General features: G+C 45.4%; 1 protein-coding gene across 3 annotated transcripts; it reads right to left on the minus strand.

The window, feature by feature from the left end:
* Positions 1 to 3,522: 3,522 nt before the first annotated feature.
* Positions 3,523 to 21,691, minus strand: LOC118789369 (GTP-binding protein 1-like). 3 transcript variants are annotated; one of them, XM_036545763.1, is made up of 14 exons: positions 21,555 to 21,691; positions 20,735 to 20,924; positions 16,555 to 16,666; positions 14,465 to 14,645; positions 13,517 to 13,865; positions 12,567 to 12,690; positions 10,478 to 10,592; positions 10,093 to 10,237; positions 9,788 to 9,970; positions 9,467 to 9,602; positions 7,794 to 7,972; positions 6,652 to 6,816; positions 5,867 to 5,917; positions 3,523 to 4,937 (listed from the first exon to the last, which is right to left on the minus strand). In XM_036545763.1, the coding sequence occupies exons 2-14, from the start codon at positions 20,912 to 20,914 to the stop codon at positions 4,833 to 4,835; spliced, it is 2,025 nt and encodes a 674-aa protein (XP_036401656.1). In that variant the 5' UTR covers positions 20,915 to 20,924; positions 21,555 to 21,691; the 3' UTR covers positions 3,523 to 4,832. The 3 variants fall into 3 exon arrangements, with proteins under 3 accessions (XP_036401656.1, XP_036401663.1, XP_036401672.1); XM_036545770.1 differs by lacking the exon at positions 21,555 to 21,691 and adding an exon at positions 21,308 to 21,325; XM_036545779.1 differs by lacking the exons at positions 5,867 to 5,917; positions 21,555 to 21,691 and having other exon boundaries at positions 20,735 to 21,267.
* Between the last annotated feature and the right edge of the window lie 412 nt (positions 21,692 to 22,103).

Consider the following 22,103-nt stretch of genomic DNA (forward strand, 5'->3'; position numbering starts at 1 on the left):
AGCCTAGGGTATGGTAAAAACCATACAGCGTGCTGATTTGAATCTAAAAATGAAAGCCTGGCAGGAAACTCACATTGGAGGAATGAACATTAACACACTGCTTGGGACTGAGCAATGATGAACAGTTCCTGCCTCAGAAGTTACTGCGCCCTGGTGTCTGCAGTGACAGCGGCATTGTGAATAAGCCTCTTCATGAGGCCCTACAGGTGGGTGGGCTATTTGTGCGGCCTCTTTGCTCCGGTTTCTAGAGTGCTGCTGCGCATTTGATTGTATCCGCAGGCACGACTGAACCTATTTAAGCGCAGTGACAAGGTCTAAGCGCGAGGTGTTTGGAGGACTGCGGCTCTCTAGTACCTGCATTACTCATCCACCACCTCACTGCGGAACACCCCGGAGCTGCACTCACTCCGTGTCCAGTCTTTACCAAGAGTGCTGCGCCCTTGTTGAGGATCTGTCTCTGCAGAGGTGGACCGAGGCTGGGAGCGTCGAGCGAGCACACTGCCGCATTCTGACTCGATCACTGAGAAACCCTGCAGTACCAGCTGTTTGCTTCTCTGGTTTTCTCAGAATGACAGAGGTTGCTGCTCCAGCAACGTTGACGCGGCGGGATCAATGTTGTTGGATGAGGCAGAATGCGCACGGCAACACCCACACAGCCCATCACAGTGCATTTATTCATTTGCCAGCCGCTTTTATCCTAAGCGACTTACAAGTGAGGCAGAGTACAACGCAAGCGAAGGCCATACACGGAGTCACAATATTAGAAGTTCTGCACGGCCGAGTTTCAGTAGTTAGCCAGATAAGGTACAAGCTAACTGGTAGAGCCACAAGCTAGCTGGTAGAGACACAAGCTAGCTGGTAGAGACACAAGCTAGCTGGTAGAGACACAAGCTAGCTGGTAGAGACAAAGCTCAACCCAAATCGTATGTGCACATGCAAATGAAGCTGAAAATGCTCATATCTTGGAGGATTATTGGAACGTCCTTTGTCCCAGATGCAGGAGATGATCAAGAGCTTCTATTCTATAGCAGATGCACTTCTTAAATGAGGAAACCTTTGTGACTTCGGTCTCTGGTGCCATAGAGTAAAAAATAGCAAGATTCTGGTGAAGACTAACTTACTCTGGTCAAACATTGACCCAGGTGTGCGAGGTTCCTGAGGTACAGTATCACTTTAAGTGTGTTATTAAAATTTAAGAACACGGTGCAAAGCAGTTAGACTGACTGCAGACTGAACTAACTCTTCAGAAAGTGATGGCTGATCATCAAAAGAAACCAATCTCTGGACATATGTCAGCACCAAACACTACATCTCTACATACTGTAAAAGATAAGCCATTGTCTGGAGTCTGTTAGTGTCTACGATTCTTGTAAAAGAGTCATAACGGCGCAGATGTGAACGGATCAACAATCATTCTACATGAACCGGGCGACTGCTGAAATAAATAATAAGCTGAATTTACCACCGTCACTGGAGTTGTCGAGTCGGAGCTAAAATGAGGGAGCACAATTATCACCAGAGCTTTAGGCATGCGGCTTAGCATGTTTAATCAGCGGGCTCGGCTGCAATGACAGAGACGTATCTTGGACTGATCTTAGCCTCTGCTGCACAGCTCCTTGTGTGGGTGTGCAGTCTCTGTAAGGACTGTCCTGGTGATGACAAATAAACACAGCGGGAATCGCCATGAGATTGCTGTGATCAACCTACTTTGCATGTTCTCAGCCGGCACGGCTCAAAAGCTGAGGAAAAAAACGTTCTGTACCCACATTTGATTTAGAGAACATTTTCGATTTAAAATGGAGTCTGTTACGCTCCGGTCCCCGTGGAGAGCGCACCGGTTCCTACTGGGTTTGCACAAGGATTTGTTTTTAATTTACCAGCAAGTTTAGGCCAGAGCTAACCTAATACATTGGATTTATCTGCTTCGCTGATATCCATGTCCAGGGTGAACTGCACAGCTTAGAAGTAATTTATGCAACAGCTGGATATTTCCTTAATCAACTCAAGTTAAGTGGCTAACTCAACGGTACAACTGCACTGCCTCACTTGGGATGTGAACCTACAAAATTCTGGGTCACGAGCCCAGCTCCTCAATTACTACCCCTCACTGCCAACCTAAACGTGGGGTGCGGTGTAGTACTCAGGAATCACCACACAAAGGTTGCGATTTGAGCAATGAACACTCTCTGATGTGGTCTGTTTTCAAATAAATATATATTTGCTTTTTAATGCCACTGAATAAGGGTACCATCATTCCTTCTCAGTTCTCTTTGCACAGTAATTTTCCAGTCACTATACCCCATTATGTTGGTACTTGATAACATTTTATTTAAAAGGATGTACAACACAAACTCACCATATAAGTTTGATGGCAATTTTTTCTTATTTTTCATCTTTTTGTACATACATGTCATTTTTCTGTCATTTTTCAAAAATAAATCATGCACTACAAAAAAAGAGGGGAAAAAAACTTCTGGCAGTTTTATGTGATTATCTCCTTGATAAAAGCCTTTTCCAACCTACGCATTCCTTTTTCTGGACCCGTACCTCATGAATCAAACATCTCACAACCTAATAAAAACTGTATTATGCTTAGAAAACGAAGTTTAAAAAATGCATTTAAGCCTGTCACCACAGCCTTGCATGACCCTCTTCTGCCCATAAATATTCACACCTTACTGGGATATAAAATGTCCCATTATTAGTCACAGACGACGAACAACAAATTCTTTGAGCACTCTGGAAAGTGAAATTCCAATTAGCTGGCATTTTAGTATGATCTACACAGCTTTTTGGATATTGTTTTTTATAAGTAACGCATTAACCTCTGTAAGGGGTACCTACCTAATGCAGTATGTGATATTTGTTTTGTGTCTGGTCGGCTTAATATTTACATGACACATTTATACAGACTCTTGTAAATGCACTGAGAGTATAACAACCAGCAGCTGAATCTTGAAGGGCTTCCATATCACCAGGATTGGACACCACTTCTGTACTGTTTTGACTTAATGCTTTGGACAGGTTAAACTACTGAACTGTTTGAGCATAATGCCTTCATAAAACTGCTTTTTATTAACTACAGGGCAGGATAGATGAAAAATGAAAAACACATATTTCCCATTTCCTACCGCTGAAACCCACAACGGTATTAATTTGTTACATCAGTTGTAACAGACTGGACAGTCTTCAAGATGGGCTTCCATTTTTTATACAATGTGTTAATTTGTATCAAATGTCTTTTTGTATAAAACCTTTTTAACCTCATTACATGAAAAATGCAATGCTAACTATCCTGACAGGATGGTTTGGTTAGCAATCAAAACAGCACTATATAAAACTTTTATTTTCCTAAAAATTGTGCAGAAGATAACTTTCACATGAACTTTTACGACAATCAATGATTCAAGAGACTCCATTAAAAAGCCACCACTCCTTTTAGGATAATTTAACTGTTACTAAACTAATGGTTCAAGGAAGAAATCTGTTTATGATGTATGCAAATTTAGCTACATTCAATTCTGTATTCAAGTCCATACAGAGCTTTCAAATTGCACCACTGTGTCAATACTGACTTGAGCCTTCTCTTAAAAGGCACACTTGTCTGTATGTTTTAGTCTTCAATTAATATAACGAGATACCCGACTGGTCGCTAACAAATACATTCATCCTGAAAAGGTAATTGCTCTTTCATTGCACACGTATCAAGTGTCTATTAGGGATGCTGTGAGTAATTGCAACAAATGTGCAAGCCATTGAGTGGATAGGTGAATCAACTCTCGCCAATAAATGGGACTATTTTTCCCGAGCGTTCAGATTAGATACCTGCGGAATCTGAATAATTGAGCTGGCTCTCTTTCCAACCAGAAACACTGAGTTCAAGTATGAGAGCCAGCTTTTATGATGATGAAACACTTTGGGCCTAGTGTATGCCACGTACGATAATCTGCCACAAAAACAGCTTGATTTGAGACTGAACCGCTGTCGTGTTGGAGCCTGCCCTGCTTAGAGCTTAGAGTTACTATAGGCCCTTTTGTCAGCTCCAGGTCCACAGCCTTGTCTAAGAGCAGGCTGTCGGCTGACACACTGGCAGCAGTGGACTGATACCGCGAGTGAAAACATAGTAAGGGTTTGCCAAAAAGTGTTTTACATAAAAGTTACAAATCTGTATTAGGCTGAACAGAATAAAGAGGGGGCCTGCCTGGAGCTCAATGCTGCTACAGGTTGGAGCATTTACAGTCAAAGGCTATGCCCTGTATGTCTGTGATCATCCTTCTCTCTGCCATTCGGTGAGGTCTGCTGCCAGAGCAGCTTTCCACAGAGCATACCCCACAGGGCAGACATGGTGCGAGGCCTGGGGGCTGGAAGGGCAGCTTTGATGCAGTGGCTTTCTCAACTCTCCTAGATAAACCGGACAGCAGAAAACACGACTTCTCTTTTTAATAAATAAATCTTAATAAATTAGTCGGTTCAGAAATACAGGTTTGGAGATGACACAGCCCCAGAAGGCTAAGATGGTCCAATGAGGACGGGTCAGAGGTCGAGGATGATGATGAGCGGGTCGGACAGACACTAGCGTGAGTACAAAACTGATTAGTCTGTGAGTGCTGTGGAATCGGTTGTTGCCTGGAAGATGAACACAAACTGTCACAGAGTGAGGCGGGACTATGAATGAAGTTAAATGGTTTTGAGCTATAATTGAGTAAAACTAAAGGTCCACAATGGCTGTGTCGGGTGGTTAACTCAGTCCTGCTTTAAACTCAGCACTTGCGGATAGAGATGCTTCGTGGAAAGATTTGAGATATAAAAGAGAGGAGGAGGGGAGTTAGGGTTTAACAGCCCCCTACTCCGCCAGCAGGGGTTGCTGTCGAGCTGCTCAGAGATTTGCCTTTGTGACGCTGGCCCCCTCGTCTTCTGCCCCCTCCTCCAGACTTTGGCTGAAGGGAGAAATAAAGGCAAATTAAAAATCACATCCATGCCCTGCTGCATTTCATCACACAACAACAAAGGAAACCGTAAAAGAAAACATCTCATCTGCACAACCCGCTGCGATTAACATCAATCAGCCTGTCACAGCACCTGAGATTAACGGGATCAATCCTGAACTGATCATTACTGTTCCCGAAGTGCCCGTGCACTTCAGCTGATTCGTAATGAAGTCAACAGAGGGCCACTGCGTTAGCCTGTTGGAGATACCATAATCTGATTTCCATCGTACAAGCATCAGTCATCGTGACTGGAGCTGCCTTGATGATGACTGGCTTCTCTCTGCTACCCGTGATCCGCCAGAGACACTATACACAGTTCACATTCCCGCAACAGGTGGCACCTTTTGCATGCACGCATCATGGAAATGTACCGTAACTGCCCGCTCGCGGCAGCTGTCGGGTGCTGAGGTCAGGGTGGGGCAGAGGTATTCTGAGAGTGGGATTCAAAGACTGCTGCAGTCCGCTGTCCCAACAACATCCTGAGTGACAGCGCCTGCTCTTATCTCAGTAAAACTGGCTGCGCAATGCTCCGCGCTTCCAGCTTGGCTGTCGCACCATTTACATTACACCACATTGTAGTACATGTATTGTCATTTAGCAGAGGCCACAGTTTTATCAATTCATATGACTGTATATTTACTGAGGCGACCGTGGGTTAAGCACTTTGCCGAAGGGTACAGCAGCAGTGGCCCCGGCGGGGAATCTAACCAGGAGCCTTTTGGCTACAAGCCTTGCTCCTTAACACTACACCACACCGCTGTCCCCTTTTAGCCACTTGTTTGGCAGTGATGTACACGGAGTACAAGTAAATCTTTCGGGGCAGAACGTGCGTGCACTGGGAGACACGAGGAGTGCGCTGCATGTTTTTTTTTTTTTACCTTGTTCTCTTTATTTCCATCTTTACTCTGCGCGTCTTCCTCCCCCACTGTCTAACGCAGCAAGCAACGAGGGAGAGGAGCAGGCCGGTGGGGAGAGAGGCAGCGACGGAGCAACGTTGGGGCGGGGTATTTAGGATAAAGGGTGAGGCAGAACAATGGTAATGTGTCGGAGTTGGGGTGGGTGGGGGGGGGGGGGGCATGGAAAATTACACAGAAAGGGGAGGATGGAAAACAAAGTGGAGTCAAAGGAGAGCGAGGGAACACCGGGGACGGGAAAAGCGGGGGGGGGGGGGGGGGGAGAGGTGGGTAGGAGCAGGGGAAACAGGCAGCGAGAGAAACAGAGAGATTAGCTGGCAGATTGGAGCAGACAGAAGAAGCTGCTGGAGAGATAAGGGGGGCTGGAAGCAAGCAGTAATCAGGCCCACACAGACAGAGGCTGATGGAGCCTAATCTACAGGCGAGGCTAAACACACTTGCTCCGACCGTCAGCGTTTGCCGATGGGGGGTAAAGTCTTTAACTCACAATCTTTAGCTCTCAACCTTCTCCTCCTCTTCCTTCTCCTCCTCCTCCTCCTCCCCCATGCACCCTCCACCCCCACTGTATGTTCAGTCTTTCAATGTGTCTTTTTCTTACCCCCATCGCTAACTTCCCACTTTAATTCAACAGCATCACCCTCCCTCTACAGCTTACAAAAACGACGGATCGTATTTCAGCTCTCAGTGGCATATGTATATCTGGCAATGCGCAAGTCTGAGCAAAAACGCCTTGCCTGGCCCCCACTCACTTGTAGCTGTGCTGTGTGTGGACTGGCTGGTCGCCCCACGGGTGCTGCTTCCTCATTGGCTGGCGCAGACCCCTCCTCCCGTCGAGGCGGGGTTTTCTTGGTGGACTGCATCTTCATTTGTGGGGGCTTGGCATTGGAGGGCAGGTTATTGGTTGACTGCAAAAGCTGAAATGTGATCAACAGCAACAGCACCATCAAGCTTCTTGCATACTCACTATTCTACTGGCTACTTGTAAATACTATTTGTAAATGTATTCACATTGTTGTCTACAAATCCATTTTTCTGAAATGTGCTTGAGTAGCAGTTTAACTATGAATTGTTAAAATGTAGATGCATGATCTTTGATGTAAATGCATGAATTGTTTCTAAAGCTGAGCTGGTTATTTCAAGGATATGATCATATTAGTTTTCTGTGTTTAAAATCACTAAAAAATCCAGCTGGCTTGATAGGCAAATTTATGTTATCCTTTCCTCTGAAATATTTTGAGAACGTGAGCAGAGTAAATTAACCCTAAATTAAATTCAAGTTGTTAAATCAGATCACTTTATGAGGTTATTTCAGGTTAAGCATCCTCTTGCATAGCCATAGGCTGGCTAATGGATTTACCTCATCACAAAAAAAAAAAAATCGGTAGTACTAAGTGCTCTCTTTAAACTGATCGGCTTAAAAACACAATGTGAGTCCAGGGTGTTGCTGCCACCTAGTGGTGAGAGAGCAGCAAGGTCTCTTGATGTTTTGAATTTCAGGCCGAGACCTCAAACTTGGACCAAATTCAATGTGCTGATTTAGAAAATCTGTTATTGATTAACCATGTACTTTCAAACTGACAATTCTCTATGAACTGAGGAATATTTGCTTTCCTGGCAGCCAATCAGCAACAGTATGGGAGTTGGGAACCCCTGAGGCACACAATAAAATTCTTTGACTTTTTGCTAACATTTTTTATTTCATATCTTTTCATTGCCAGTCACGTATTTTTTTTTTAAGATGTGACAGTCTGAAAGTCTCATATCAATCGATGAGTCAGATTTGAAATATCATATCCAGCCCCTTGTCACCGTCCTCCCTGTATCCACTCTGTCCGAGCCCCTTCCTGTCGGTAAGAGAGAGCTTGGGTTTCCCGTGGCTCCGACCCCTAACCTTGGTGATGGTGCCCACGGCCTTGGTCCGGCCCTCCCTGAACACCAGCCTCTGCTCCGTGTGCAGGTACTCGGGGGTCTTGATGAAGCGGAAGTGCACGGTGGCCTTGTCCCCCGTGCGGAGACAGTCCCTGTTCATGGTCAGGATGGTGGCCGTTTGCCTGATGCTGCCGCAGTGCACTGGGACACGCAGACATAAAGGCAGGCCGGAGGTTTGCAAATGCTGGCGCATCGATACATTAAGCAGACACTCTTATCCAGCGTGACTCGCATAACTTAGAGTTTACACTACCAATTTATACAACCGAAGCACTTTAAACACCCATCTTAAGAGTACAATAGCAGTCCCCCACACGGAAATTGAATGTGTGTGTGTGTGTGTGTGTCTGTGTGTGTGTGTGTGTGTGTGTGTGTGTGTGTGTGTGTGTGTGTGTGTGTCTGTGTGTCTGTGTGTGTGTGTGTGTGTGTGTGTGTGTGTGTCTGTGTGTCTGTGTGTCTGTGTGTCTGTGTGTCTGTGTGTCTGTGTGTGTGTGTGTGTGTGTGTGTGTATGTGTATGGATATGCGTGTGTTTGTGTATTGACAGCCACAGATAATGCTGACTGTGAGAGAGGGTGGATGGGGCTCAGTCTACAGACAGGTGACTGCAATCAGAATTGGGCGTCAGTCAAAATACTGGTACACAGTTACTCAACAGCCATCTAATCAGTAATGTTTAGCTGTTTTTAGAGTCAGGGCAAAAATATTTTTCAACTGACGCTTTGCAAGTTGCAATCTGAACTCATCCCGAAAATGACCAATTTTTCCCTTCACGCAAAAGTGCTTTCAGTTTAGACCCAAAATAGATGAGAGGCTGCAGTCAGAACTGAGATGCTGGTGCAATCCAAGTTTTATTTTGGACTTGGATGTAACTTTCAGGGTTTGGGTTAACCAAATATCTTTCACTTCGCCTACTCAAAGGGCTGTAAAAGGTATATAAAGCACTCATCTGAAAGACTCAGCGGCTTTTTAATTTCCTTTAACTTCCATATCTCATATTAATTTGGAAATGTTCATATTTCAGGAAAAGGTCACCGGATATCAGAAACGGAACCCCAGGGAAATGGTTCAGTTGGCTGTACCATATTCAAGGCACTGGCACTCAAGAGCTCTGACTTCTAAATGATCGGTGCATCCTATCTAACACCTTCCCTCGGTTTTATTTTCTCATAAAAACACCCAGGTGCCATTTAAGAGGTAGACAACTGCCACAGTCCCTCTGTTCATCACCCAGATGCTAGGATTCAGAGGAGACGGCGTTATTCCCTGTCACCAATACAGTGCACCAGTACTGGAAAATAAAGGTGACAGACAGTTCCAAAGTCTGCTTTAGTACGTGGGAGAATTGGATAAGAGACAGTATCAATGTTTGAGTATTTCAGAGAAAGTTTTATAGGGTGCAGGAGCTACAATTCACACACAGCCAACCTTCCCTGGGAACCTCTTTTTCTGTGTCACAGACTTATACTTGGCCGTATATGTGGCTGAGATGGTAGAGAGATGGGGCTGTCAGCACTGCAGTGTGGAAGACGAACCCATGGCTGGGTGGTATTGCAGTTCAGCGGTACTGAAGTATGGCAAAAAGGCAGTGCGGCAGTATTAAAATACAGCAGTAATGCAGTGTGTGGCAGGCTCACCCATGGCCTGGTATCTTGGCGAGATGGTGGTGGGGTGGTGCAGCACCAGGATCTCAGCCTCAAACTCCCATGATGCCTGCGGGCTGAGCTTGGGAGACACCATCACCATGCCTTTCCTGATGGTGGAACGCTTGATCTGAAGGGATGAATGAGGAAAGGCGTGACATACAAACCCAAAGCAAGGCTAAATCCATGTCCACACACAGAGACAGATGTTCTATCAGCAAGACAGAGAAACTACTGCAGCAGAGACGCGCGATAGCAACGCTGACCCGAGCGGAAAAAACAAGAATGCGCTGCCCAAAGCAACGAGAGGCTGACCTTTTTGAGGGCGAAGGAGGCTGTCTGACCCCCCCTCACCTCCTTTACCGGCATCCTCTTACGGTGGATGGATTTGACAGCGATGGGGACGAAGTTGCCGAGGGGGTCAGGGCCGAGCAACAGGATATCGTTCAGTCGTATCAATCCGCGTAACGTAGTCCCTGATACCACTGTGCCCACTCCCTGAGGGAAATCAGGACACGGGAAATCAGGACACGGGAATGGATGGAGGGATGTCACTGGATGTGTGTGCGTGCGCGTTTTCACTGTGTGCGTCTGCGTCCGTGCGCCTCCGTCAGACGTACCGGTACGGAGTAGGTGTCGTCGATCTGGAACTCAGCGGGCTCCTCGTCGCTGTAGGACGTTCTGGAGGAGAGCAGGTTAAGGAACATCTTCAGCAGGTCCATGTTCTCCCCCGTCACGTTGGAGATTTGGAAGATGGGACACATCCTGCGAACACACATACACACAACAATTCACAAAAGAAACAAGGAAGACTGTCGAGAAACCTGACTAGACCACTCAGGTTTGTTCTAGAAGAAAGGGAAAACAAGTGGCTACACATTTCTGAGTTGTTTTGGCTGCTTGCTTTGACAGCAAGTACCACCAGACACAACAGAGTAAATAGACCAGTAAATAATAGATGCTATGATGAGCTGCTAGCATTAGGGCACTGCAGTGTGACGCTACCTCTCTGAGCTGAAGTTGGAGGCGGTGACGATGACATCATCTTTGTTCTGCACCAGAACAGGAATCTTCCGGCACCCTGGGGACTTGAGTAACCTCTGTAATAGCTTCAGGGTCTCTGGGGGACGGCACACACAAATTCACACTTCATACACACGGGCACAACTCCCCTTTCAAAACAGCAGGGACACACACTTTGGCACACAGGGATCTGTTCTTTCTCCCCCGCACACATCACATTAACATTTTAAATAATTTAAGAAAAATACCAGCTCTCATAAAATGAGTATGCAGCCTGCGCTTCTTTTCTCCTGAGAATGTTTTACTGAGCTGTAAGTTTACTTATGAGCTCAGTTTCACTCAAATTAGATTAAACGGCATCATATAACAAGACCAAATGAATCCCGTTCTATCTGCCTGGTGTGATTTCTCTATGCCATGAGTTTTACACACCTTGCACTAAGTGGTAGCTGTTGAGCTGGGAAGAGGAGGTGCACGCCTCACCTTTAAGCCAATCATTTGCGGCAACTGTTTCCATTCACTTTCCTCAGTGAACAGTTAATTTACTATATAATCAATACCAATAGGTACAATGTGGACCAATTTTACTTAGATATCATTAGTATTCTTTACACCTTAAACCTGTGCAGCATTTTCTTATATCCAGATTATTTGGATTTGTGTGTAATTACCTTTGGTTATTGATGACATATTGATATCCATCAATCTGATTCATGAATAATCTGCATTTTAAATGCTCATTAAACATCAGAGTTTCTGGGGCTCCCGAGTGGCTCAGTCGGTAAAAGCACTCATTCCTAGTGTAGACTGAATGCTACGGCCCGGGTTCGATCCCAGCCGTGTCACTAGCCGACAGTGACCGGGAGCTCACAGGCGGAACACATTGGTTTTGTTCCGCTGGGGATAGGGGTGGGTACGTCGGCAGGGGCTTCGGTCCCATTAGCAACAGCGACCCCTACTGGTCGATCGGGCGCCTGTGGTCCACGTGCCAAAGCTGCATATGAAATGTCTTCCTCAGACTCATCTCTGTGCTAGCTTAGCTTGTGGACTGCAGTGCAAAAACAAGCAGCGGCTGACATCACGTGTCTCGGAGGAGGGCACGTGCTTGTCCACGCTCTCCCAGATTGGCAGTGGGGGTTGTGCAATGGGACGGAACATCGATGACAAATTGGGCATTCCAAAATTCGGGGAATTGGCCATTTCAAATTGGGGAGAAAACGGAAAAAATTAAGAAAAAAAAACATCAGAGTTTCTGAAGAATGCATTCTAGCTTTTACAGCACAGAGCTCAAAGCAGGCACGATATACATTTAACATCCTCTTCCTACCCTATCCTCTTCTCCTTCCTCTTCTACTAAACTTAATCCTATAATTCATCATTTCAATTCTGCGAAGTAATGTGTAGAATGACAGTTTCACAAGACTGTCTGTTTGATTAACAAGAAAAGCAATTACCTGTATAATTAATGAGAAAATAATCCCAAATTTTCTTTTAATTTTGTCAAATTATAACATATCTTCATCACAGTACATAAATGACAATTACAGAATATAAATGACAATATTAAGTTTGAGTAAAATCAATTGAAATTCAAAGAACCATACTTTTAACTTTTCCTCTCTCAACAGCAGACCAGATTTGAGTAATAATGGCAAGCATACAAACTTCTGTTTGCTGAAAACTTCTTCATGAATATTAAACTTCCCAATCTGCAAAGATCGGATTAATGGATATTTACTTTGTCAACATTCCCTGAATTCCATCACAGACAGAGAGTGCATTTACCCACAAGCTCAAATAACCTGGATACTATAAATACCACAATTTTATGATGTAAGGAAAAATAACGTTATACATAGCTATACCTACTTGTGTTGGATATTCAGCAAATTAACTATTTGATTGTTAATTGAGGAAGGTAAACAGAAACAGCTGAAACCAGTGACTGGATTAAAGGTAAGACTTGCACATCCTCTATTTCCAGCTCACCAGAAAACCACTGCTTTCACTGCAGTAATGGGACCGATATGAATCACAGACGTGACAGTAGTATGAAGGCCACTTCTCTCACCTTGTAAGATGTTGGCCGGACACATGTCTATCTTGGTAACGACCACAAAGACAGGCACATTAAGGGCCAGTGCCAGGCCTAGATGCTCTTTCGTCATGCCAACAATGCCAGCGTTACTGCCCACCTGCACAAAGTCAAAGGGAGACAAAGAAAGAAATGGGTGAGGGAAATCAGTGAGTTAGAAAATGAGGTATGTAATTTGCCTTTTCCATTGCTGTGTATAGTGCCAGAGTGGGAAGGACCAGGGCTCATGACACACGGGTTGACAGTTCGACTGCCAGGAGGAGCATTGCACTTGGATCCTAGGACTGGGTTAAATATCCAGCTGTATGAATGTACACGACCGGTCAAAAGTTTTAGAGCACCCCCAATTTCTGTAAAGGAAAGACCTACACTTTTAAGGGTTATCATGTTCTGTCTGTCAACAAAAGTCGGGACGCCTGTAGGAATTGTTTGCATCAACTTTCAAGGCTTAATTTACTTCCATTGCTGCAGAAAAGCTGTAAGTTGTTAACCCATTATTTGTTCCCTGAAAAAGGATTTTTTATAACTCTGAAATTTACATTATTTTTAGTTTTTGGTAACCTAAACTTATTTTAACCTCTGGCAGTTTACGGCTTCCTTTTGTTCCATTTCAGGTCATTCACTGGACTTGAACCGCTTAAATTTCAATAAATTGGAAAAATAGAGGTGTTCTAAAACTTTTGACAGGTAGTGTATGATGTAAGACAGAAATGTAGCTCTGGATAAGGACTTGCATGCCTGTTTGTTTCACTTTCAGACTGACCGTCAGCAGTCTCACTCACTACGTCTCCCTTGGGAAGGAGATATCAATCTCAGTGGGACTTGCTGGGGAAAATAAAGGATCAACACGGCATTTCTCTCCTTCCTCCTTCCTGCTCTCCCACCCACTCTTCCCCTCCTGCCTCCCTCCTCCCTCCCTTCCTCACCATGAGCATGCAGAAGTCCGGTAGGTGGCCCGTCATGCCGAACACCGTGGTCTTCAGGTACTTCTCGTGTCCCGCCAGGTCGATGAAGGTGATGACCTTGGAGGACTTCTCGCAGATCTTGGTCCAGTCCAGGCTGCCGCCGTGGCTGTCGGGCTTGTTGACCACCTGGCCCTCCTGGTCGAAGCCCAGGATGTCGTTGCCCACGCTGCTGGTCCGGCCGCTCTCCATCTCGTGCTTGTGGCGGAACAGCTTCTGCCGGGCGAAGCCGCGGCCGTTGTCCAGCTCGCCGTGGGTCAGAACGCCCAGCAGGGTGCTCTTACCCGCGTCCACGTTCCCCACCACCGCCACCCTGACGGACAGAGGTGACGTACAGAGGTGACTCAAGCGCTGGAAGCTCTTCCGCACTCACCCGGTCACCTGAATCACTACCACACAGTGTTTCTCAATCCTACTCTTGGAGCCCCCCGTCCTGCATATCTTCCATCTATCCTTGCTGCAAACACAGGTAAATCAGGTGTGCACAGCTAATCAAAAGTGCCACTGATGAGTTCAGTCAGGTAGGTAGAGCAGGGAAAGATGGAAAACGTGCGGAGCAGGGGGGCCCCAGGAGCAGGATTGAGAATCAGTGACCTAAAGCAATTCCTTATGCCCTAAACTCCTTATGTCCTAATCTATGTTTTCTTTTAAAAAAATGTAATGGTTTAATGCACTTGTGTCTCTACCAGCTAGCTTGTACCTTGTCTGGCCAACTATTGAAACTTGGTCATGCAGCACTTCTAATATTGTGACTCCATATATGACTTATGCTTGTGTTGTACTCTGTCTCGCTTGTAAGTCACTTTGGATATAAGTGTCTGCCAAATGAATAAATGTAAATGTATTGTTAACATCCCCTCTGTCTGATGACTGCCTGTGGACAGGAAGCTCGCCCCGCCCCGTCCTTCTCACCTGACCTCCAGGAAGTCGGTCTCGCCCACCCGGCGGCGGATGAGGTAGTCGCGAACACGCCCCCCTGTCTCGTTCCGCTCTCGCAGCAGGATGAGGTCGGCCCCCAGCTGCTCGCTTAGAGATCTCACCGTGGCGACCGACGCCTCCATGTCACTCTCATTCAGCCCGTAGTCACCCCCATCTGGAATGGAGGGGGAGGATGTAGAGGCTTGCTGGCAAACACAAACTCTGGCTAGAACTGGCCACAAATGACTTTGTGATGTTTAAATGGGGAAAAGCAATCACAATAAATCAAAAATATGGACTATAACTAATCATTAACAATCGAGAGGAACAATATGCCAATTATACAAATCTATTTTAGGATGCCCTTGACACTGCCACTTGTAAACAAAGACTGAACCATTGTGGAAAATGTTTTAAAAAACTGACTGCAAACCAAAAAATGGTGTTTGAGAAAGACTAATAGCATGCATTTAGGAGATGACCACATTGGTCTGTTCAAAATTAAGACAAAAACAAGCCTACAGAAGATTGGTGAAACTTAATGCTGTACATTACCAATGCTCTTACAGTTGCGCTTACACCTTCTATGAGATTAGGAAAGCTTTCCCTCATCACCACGTTAAGCACCATATAAACACTTGGCATCAGATTGGTTGCATGTCTTCTGTGGCATTCTTTCTCAGCTCAACGCTTTATCACTAATGTGGTGCTTGCTATTCTGCACCCATGTCCTTGCTCCTGTATCACAAGGACTGATACTATGATGAGGGTTCATCCTTACACACTGTAAGTATCTTGCCCTAATGGCCTTGCAAGGACCTCAACAATAAGGGTGAACAAAACCACTTTCAAATTGGACTAGCAGAGGAAGAGAGAACAAGGAGAGATAAACCAGGGTTCAGCTGGCCCGAATCAGCTCCGTCCACACTGACGCTCTGGCCTGCTGGCTGGCCTGGGTCAGACATGTGGCTAGCGTGTGCAGAAACGGGGGCTCACAGTGCGTGTGCAGGTCCGTGGGCCGGAGTGTCCCTTCACGTAGCACATGCGATCACGAATAAAAGTAACACGATATTGGCGCGTTATCCCTGTTAAGTTTGAAAAGCCACTTAGAGTAGTTGCGTGAGGAACACACTTTTACAAAATGTGCTTTGTAAGAGTTGGTGCATGTAAAGCTCATCAAACATAACTTTTTCCCTGGGGTGTTCATTTACCAACAGGAGTTAAGTTTCACATTCTTATTGATTTTATTTTTTTTCCCAGAACTCTTATAATTCATTTTGAGTTTGAATTCGATATACACATTAACAGATAACTGCAAGGAGAACGAACAATAATTTTTCAGAGGACGGCCCTGTGGGTGCCTATTATCTCCAGTTACTGCCGGGAAGCTCAATACACTGATTAAGGAGCAGCCATGGGGAGTCAAAACAAGGCTAGTGTGACAGGCATGCAGTAAGGAGAAACCCACAGGCCCTCAGCAGACCTGCCCTCTGACCTGCTTCTTCTGGGAGAGCTCGGCTGAGCGCTGGCAGGTTAAAGGCTAAATGAAGAGTGCCCTGGGGTGTCACCTGGGTCACAGGCAGCACGCTGAGGCACGCACAGGCAGGGGGTGCATTATAGCGAGAATCATGAGTCCAGCAGCTCCTCATTGACCTTAAACGCACAGCACCCCTCTTGCAAAAAAATCACAGGCGTCAGCATTCATTTGACTTTCAAGTGGTACAGTTTATCTGGGCTTTGTATGCCATTGTCCACAAAGCTCGCCAATTAGAAAGTGCCGATTCTTTCCTGACGGGTTCTAGCGGGTGGAACGCACTGCTCTGAAATACGCAAAATGGCTTCCAGTAAACTGTTATGCGGTGGAGAGGGTCAGCGTCTCCCTGAGGGCTTCACCCATTAAACTCGACACATGCGAAGGCCAATGGCAGGGCGTGCTGTGTCTCCTTCGTCCACCGCACACCCCGTCCCACTGTGCTTGTGAGCTCCATTGCTGTGTTCGTGTTGACGGGGCTGTGACGCGGTATGCAGGAGGGATGGAGATCAGGGCAGGTGCCGGCAGGGAAACCAGACAGGACCTTTCTCACCTGAGCCCACTCCCACCACGTAGATGGTCTCGCCACAGCCCTCCTCCATGCGCTCCCTGAGCTGCCGTAGTAACGAGTCATACTGCTCCCCGCTGGGGCTCACCAGTGCAAACTGCCAACGAGAGAGACAGAGAGAATGCCGTTACTCTACAGCTTTACAGCGGTCACTCCAACCCCTTTGCCATGGGTCAGAGAGACAAGCAGACAATGGCAGGGGTCAATGCAATACTGTGTCACTGGATTGTACTCTCAGGGACAGAAAGGGAGAGAGGGAGAGACAAGGAGAGAAAGACAAAAGGAGGGGGGAGTAAGAGACAGAGAGAGAGGGAGAGAGGGAAATGGTGAGAGAAACAGTGTTATGGTTTCCAATACTTAATCTCAGTACAAATTTTCAGCTCTAGCACAAATGGGGAGAGCCCTCACATAACTCAGCAGGAAGGCCTCTCCTCACCCCTGCATTTGTTCTTAAAAAAGGAAGCTTGTGCCCTCCAGCACAAATTAACATCAGACCTCAATTAAATCACTCACACAGCATGTTTCCTAAACTCTTCCCCATGTTTAATCAGCCTGTATAAACGCTGGTTCTCCCTCCTTTTCACCGATTGCTTAAAGACCAACCCTGATCCATATTCCCTTCGTCTCTGTTCCACCAGGGTCAGCAAGTTGCCATTTTTACCTTCCAAGTGCAACCTTGTTTGAATAGTCCGTTCCTTGGTTTCACAAGCAGGAATCCCATCATGAAAAGAGTTTGAATCCAATGTTTTACCAGACAATTACAAAGAATGAGATATTCAACAGCAGACCTCAGAATGAAGGTGTTTATGTTCTGAATATTAAACAACAGTAAAATGGTTGTGAAGGAGGATGGAGCACATTGGTCGTGTTCTAACCGACATGACCCTGTAGGCCCAAGAATCCTCACTGTGCAAAAACAGCCTCAGGGCGCATTAATGCTCTTTAAGAATTTGGCAGAGCATGACGTTAACTTGAGCTGTGTAGCATAGTGCTTAAGAAGCAGGACTTGTAACCGTAAGGTTGCCGGTTCGATCCCCGCGGGGACACTGCTGCACCCTTGAGCAAGGTACTTAACCCACAATTGCCTCAGTGAAAATATCCAGCTGTATAAATGGATAACATTGTAAAGAACTGTAACCTCTCACTTGTAAGTTGCTTTGGATAAAAGCATCTGCCAAATTCATAAATGTAAATATAATAAAGAGTTTACCAGACAAAATGACACAGTGTATATACTAGTGTTCTTGTTCTGTTTGGGGTGGGGAACAAAAAAAAAAACATCAGCACAATGAAAGGAGCATAACTGCTTAATGATAGAACAGACTGACTCATTTCAGCAAGTGCATCAAATATCATTTCATTCACCTGGACAACTCCCCTTAAAGGTTCTTCATGCATCATTGCCACACCTGCTGTGGCACAGGCACACTCATACCGCAGACTGTGACAGAGCCATACATGCATGTTATAGATCTCTGTGCGAGCTCACTCACACGTGAATGCACAGTGTGACGCAGGGTGAGAAAAGCACCGCGTTTTTTTCCCCCCCTCCATCACACCACTCAGCCCCTTCAGGACCCACAGCTGTCACTTTTCCCACACACGTCGATACCAGGCTTACGAAGCAATGCTACAGGCCTGTCCATCTGATGACTGCTCGAGCCCATTCTTCTCAGCTTTACTAATTTCAGTATCAAAGATACACTATATGGACAAAAGTATTCAGACGCCTGACCATTACATTGTAATGACATTGTATTCAAATACATATACTTTAATATGGAGTTGGTCCTCCTCTTGCAGCTATAACAGCTTCCACTCTTCTTGCAAGGCTTTCTTCAAGAGTGTTTCTGTGGGAATTTGTGCCCATTCATTCTGTAGAGCATACATGAGGTCAGGCACTGATGTTGGACGAGAAGGCCTGGCTCGCAATCTCCGTTCCAGTTCATCCCAAAGGTGCTTGATGGGGTTGAGGTCAGGGCCCTGTGCGGCCCAGTCAAGTTCTTCCACACCAAACTCATCAAACCATGTCTTTATAGTCCTTGCTTTGTGCACTGGGGCACAGTCATGTTGGAATAGAAAAGGGCCTTCCCCAAACTGTTGCCACAAAGTTGGAAGCATAGCATTGTCCAAAATGTCTTGGTATGCTGAAGCATTAAGATTGCCCTTCACTGGAGATCAGGGGCCTAGCCCAAACCCTGAAAAACAGGTGTGGCCAAATACTTTTGTCCATATAGTGTATTTCAATATGGATTCAGTCCATTAACTAAACAGGCAACAAAATGAATTAGCTGATGAGCTGTTGGCGCTCGACATGAACTTGCATTCTTCAGGGGTTCGGAAAGGGTCTTATTTGCTTTGAAATGAGATCTCCCGCTCTGACCTTTCCAGTGTGACAGGTTCATAATCAAGGTGCTCCAGTGTGTCTGCAATTTATCTGTGATCACGCTGCCAACTCTGCCCTTCCTAGCATTTCTCATGTCACATGGTGAGTGCTGGTCTTTCAACCTCACTCATGCTTTAGTGCTGATCTCATAAAATCCACCTTTAGATAAAACAAAGCTGAGTAACAATCAAATGATCATTCAGGGTAAATTCAAAGATAATGCCTTGTGTTGATTAGATTGTTCACAGATTAATGTTGGAGAATGAAGATAAGGAAATGGTCAATGATACCCTTCATAGCATAGCAAGCTGTGAAACGGCACGCTGGTTTCTGCAATGTGACTGTATCTTAACATATACAACAATACAATAACATTTTATGCATAACAGCCTTCCAGTTACACCTAAGTTTCATCAGATCTGGCAGTCTGGGATTCCCCACAGCGGTGAGCTGATACTGCATGTTTGCTAATTCTGGAACTTGTTCAATACGGGGCATTGTGACATCACCTACAGAGGGGAGGCCCCCCACAGCCCCAATCACGCACGAAAAGCTGGGAAAGAATGGGAAAATCACAAGAGAGAAACGGCCACCGTTTGGCAAAGGCTGGGACTTTTGTCCCCTAGCAGCCCTGACGCAGACATTGATACAATGTGCCTGATGTCAAATGTCAAGCCAGATCAACTGCCAGCTTGTTTGACTCACGCATGGGAGTATTAAGAATAAGAAATACTTTATTAATCCCGAAGGAAATTTGAGTGTCACAACTGCACCGTCCGGCACACATCAAAACAACAAAAGAATAAATTGAATAAAATAAATAAAGAGGTATAAAATACAACAAATAGAAAGAAGTTTATGGACTCTATTATGTACTCTTTTGCTCGAGTCCATGTAAATCATCAAAGTGGTAAATGATGGCAGTCACGAGTTAAGTTACGGTCGTTGAGAAAATTAGAGGTTTGCTTGTTAGCTACCGATAGTGTCCAACAGGATTCCCTTCTATAAAACAGCAATGTATATAGCCGGCAACGTGTCTTTGGCGTCATGTTACAATCTGGGGTATGTAAATAGCCCGTGGGACAACTGCAGCGAACTCAAATCAAATTAGCACTTGCTATCATTCATTTAGGTCTTGAACTCCCAAGGTGAACTCTGATATCAGTTGCTGTTTGTTATCATTTAGCGTTGTATAAGGAACTGATACTTTAATTCGAACAAATCTAGACTTGCTGTATTTAGCACTAGTGGTTAGCACTTTAGCCACTTTGCTAAACTACCTCAACTTACTCTAACACTTGATAATGACAGCAGTATTGCAAAAACTCTGGCCAGATAGGTTAAAATACCAAAGAAATGTAGCTTCATTCAAAATTCAACTTTTTTGAAAGTACAGCTAGTCATGTTCCCACTTCGTGTTACCCAATTAACGAGCTAAACACATTAAAGCGTTGAATTATATTCTTGTCACTGTCATTACCATATATAGTTACCTAGGTAGAAAACGGTAATTTAGCAAGCTCTCACTAAGTAGTACACTGCACCACGACTCAAGACGTGTCATTCATTTGTGCAACACCAAGTTGCTAGCTAACCATAGGTAAATACTGGCTAGCTAAACAAGGGTTGACGTGTTTGAGCGCCACTACTTAACTACATCTGTTAAAACCACTACCTACACATTACAATAATGGAAATATACGGGCAACACACATGAAAGCCGACATATGTTATCATTAAAAACGTCAGCAATAACGAGCTACATGACATGCGGCCTACCTTGCTGGTAAAGTCTAAGTGATCCGCGGCCTCGCCGTTGAACGTCTCGCCGTCCTCACAGTCTTCTGTTCCGGACGCGTCCTCCCCACATCCACGGTCCGGCGCAAACATGCAAGCGGGAACAAGGGACTCAGCTGTGGGTACTGGACCCGGACTTAGACTCGGCTCTGTTGTCGCCATCCCCTCCAACCTTGTACACACAGAAAACAACAAATCTCTTGTCTAGGGTTAACGTTATATATCTAGGCTCAGTAAATAGCTAGCCGGATGGGTAAATGATTGCAGCTAGCAAACTTGCAAGGAAGCTAGCTAGCTAGCTACAGCTATATGCTTACGACCAAGTTGCTAGACTAGTTAACCAGCTGACAAGGAAGCAAGATCACAACCGGTTTCTCCGAAAGATGTGCTAACGTTAATTGCATATGTGTGGCAGACGAAGCGTAACCGCCAAGGTATTCATTGTACACATGCCCAAATGCTTCCTAATATACCAGCGCGCTTCAGCTAATCACAGGGATACTGGTTAACTAACTGACATTCACTTTGCTAGCTAGCTAGGCTACAATAACATACCAATAGGGTTGTAGCCACGCACCGATGGCCTCGTTAATATTAATCCGCGTGGCCACCACACCTCCTCATGAATTATTCAACATATATCTCCTCGTTCTGAAGGAGCTATTTAAAACTAGTCAACAGTCTGAATCAGTGTCTTGCATGTCATTAGCCTACAACTGTGCCTTGCATGTTGTTGCTTTTCATGAATGCGCTACTTTGAATTCTACTAGTTATAACAGTCATTGCGATTACTGTTACATACCTTCAAACCACGCTAAGCACAATTTGCCAACCTCACTCCTTCGCAGAAGTAACAGTTTTACATCCAGTTATATAAGGCGTAAGCTACTAAATACATGTGTAAAGTTATGTGCCCTATTCATGAGGATTTATAACACCTTGCTGTCTTGTCTCGCTGACGTCACCTACCCGACCCGACCCACTGCTGATGCAAAGAGTTGCAAGGAAGCGCCACGGCTTTACGCATGCGCGGTTCGCCTTACTACTGTAGATTCTTTACTCGCAACAAATATGATTCTGACTCCCAATGATCAAATCCCAGTTATCAAATATTCATTTCAACTGTAGATATCGATAACGCTTTTTAGATTGTCAAAATTAACGAAAAGCTAACACAAACTCAACTGCAGCGAGAAATTAATCCTGACCATCTTTCTGCTCCTACAAACTGCCCTGCCCCCCCCCACCCAGGACACCTGTAGCACCTACCGGTCTAGTCTGCCCACACCACAGACACACGGAGCAACGACCAGCCTAGTATTTTCCCATCCCAAACACCTGGTTCCCACCG

The sequence above is a fragment of the Megalops cyprinoides genome, chromosome 1 (assembly GCF_013368585.1).
Source record: "Megalops cyprinoides isolate fMegCyp1 chromosome 1, fMegCyp1.pri, whole genome shotgun sequence".
Lineage (NCBI taxonomy): Eukaryota > Metazoa > Chordata > Actinopteri > Elopiformes > Megalopidae > Megalops > Megalops cyprinoides.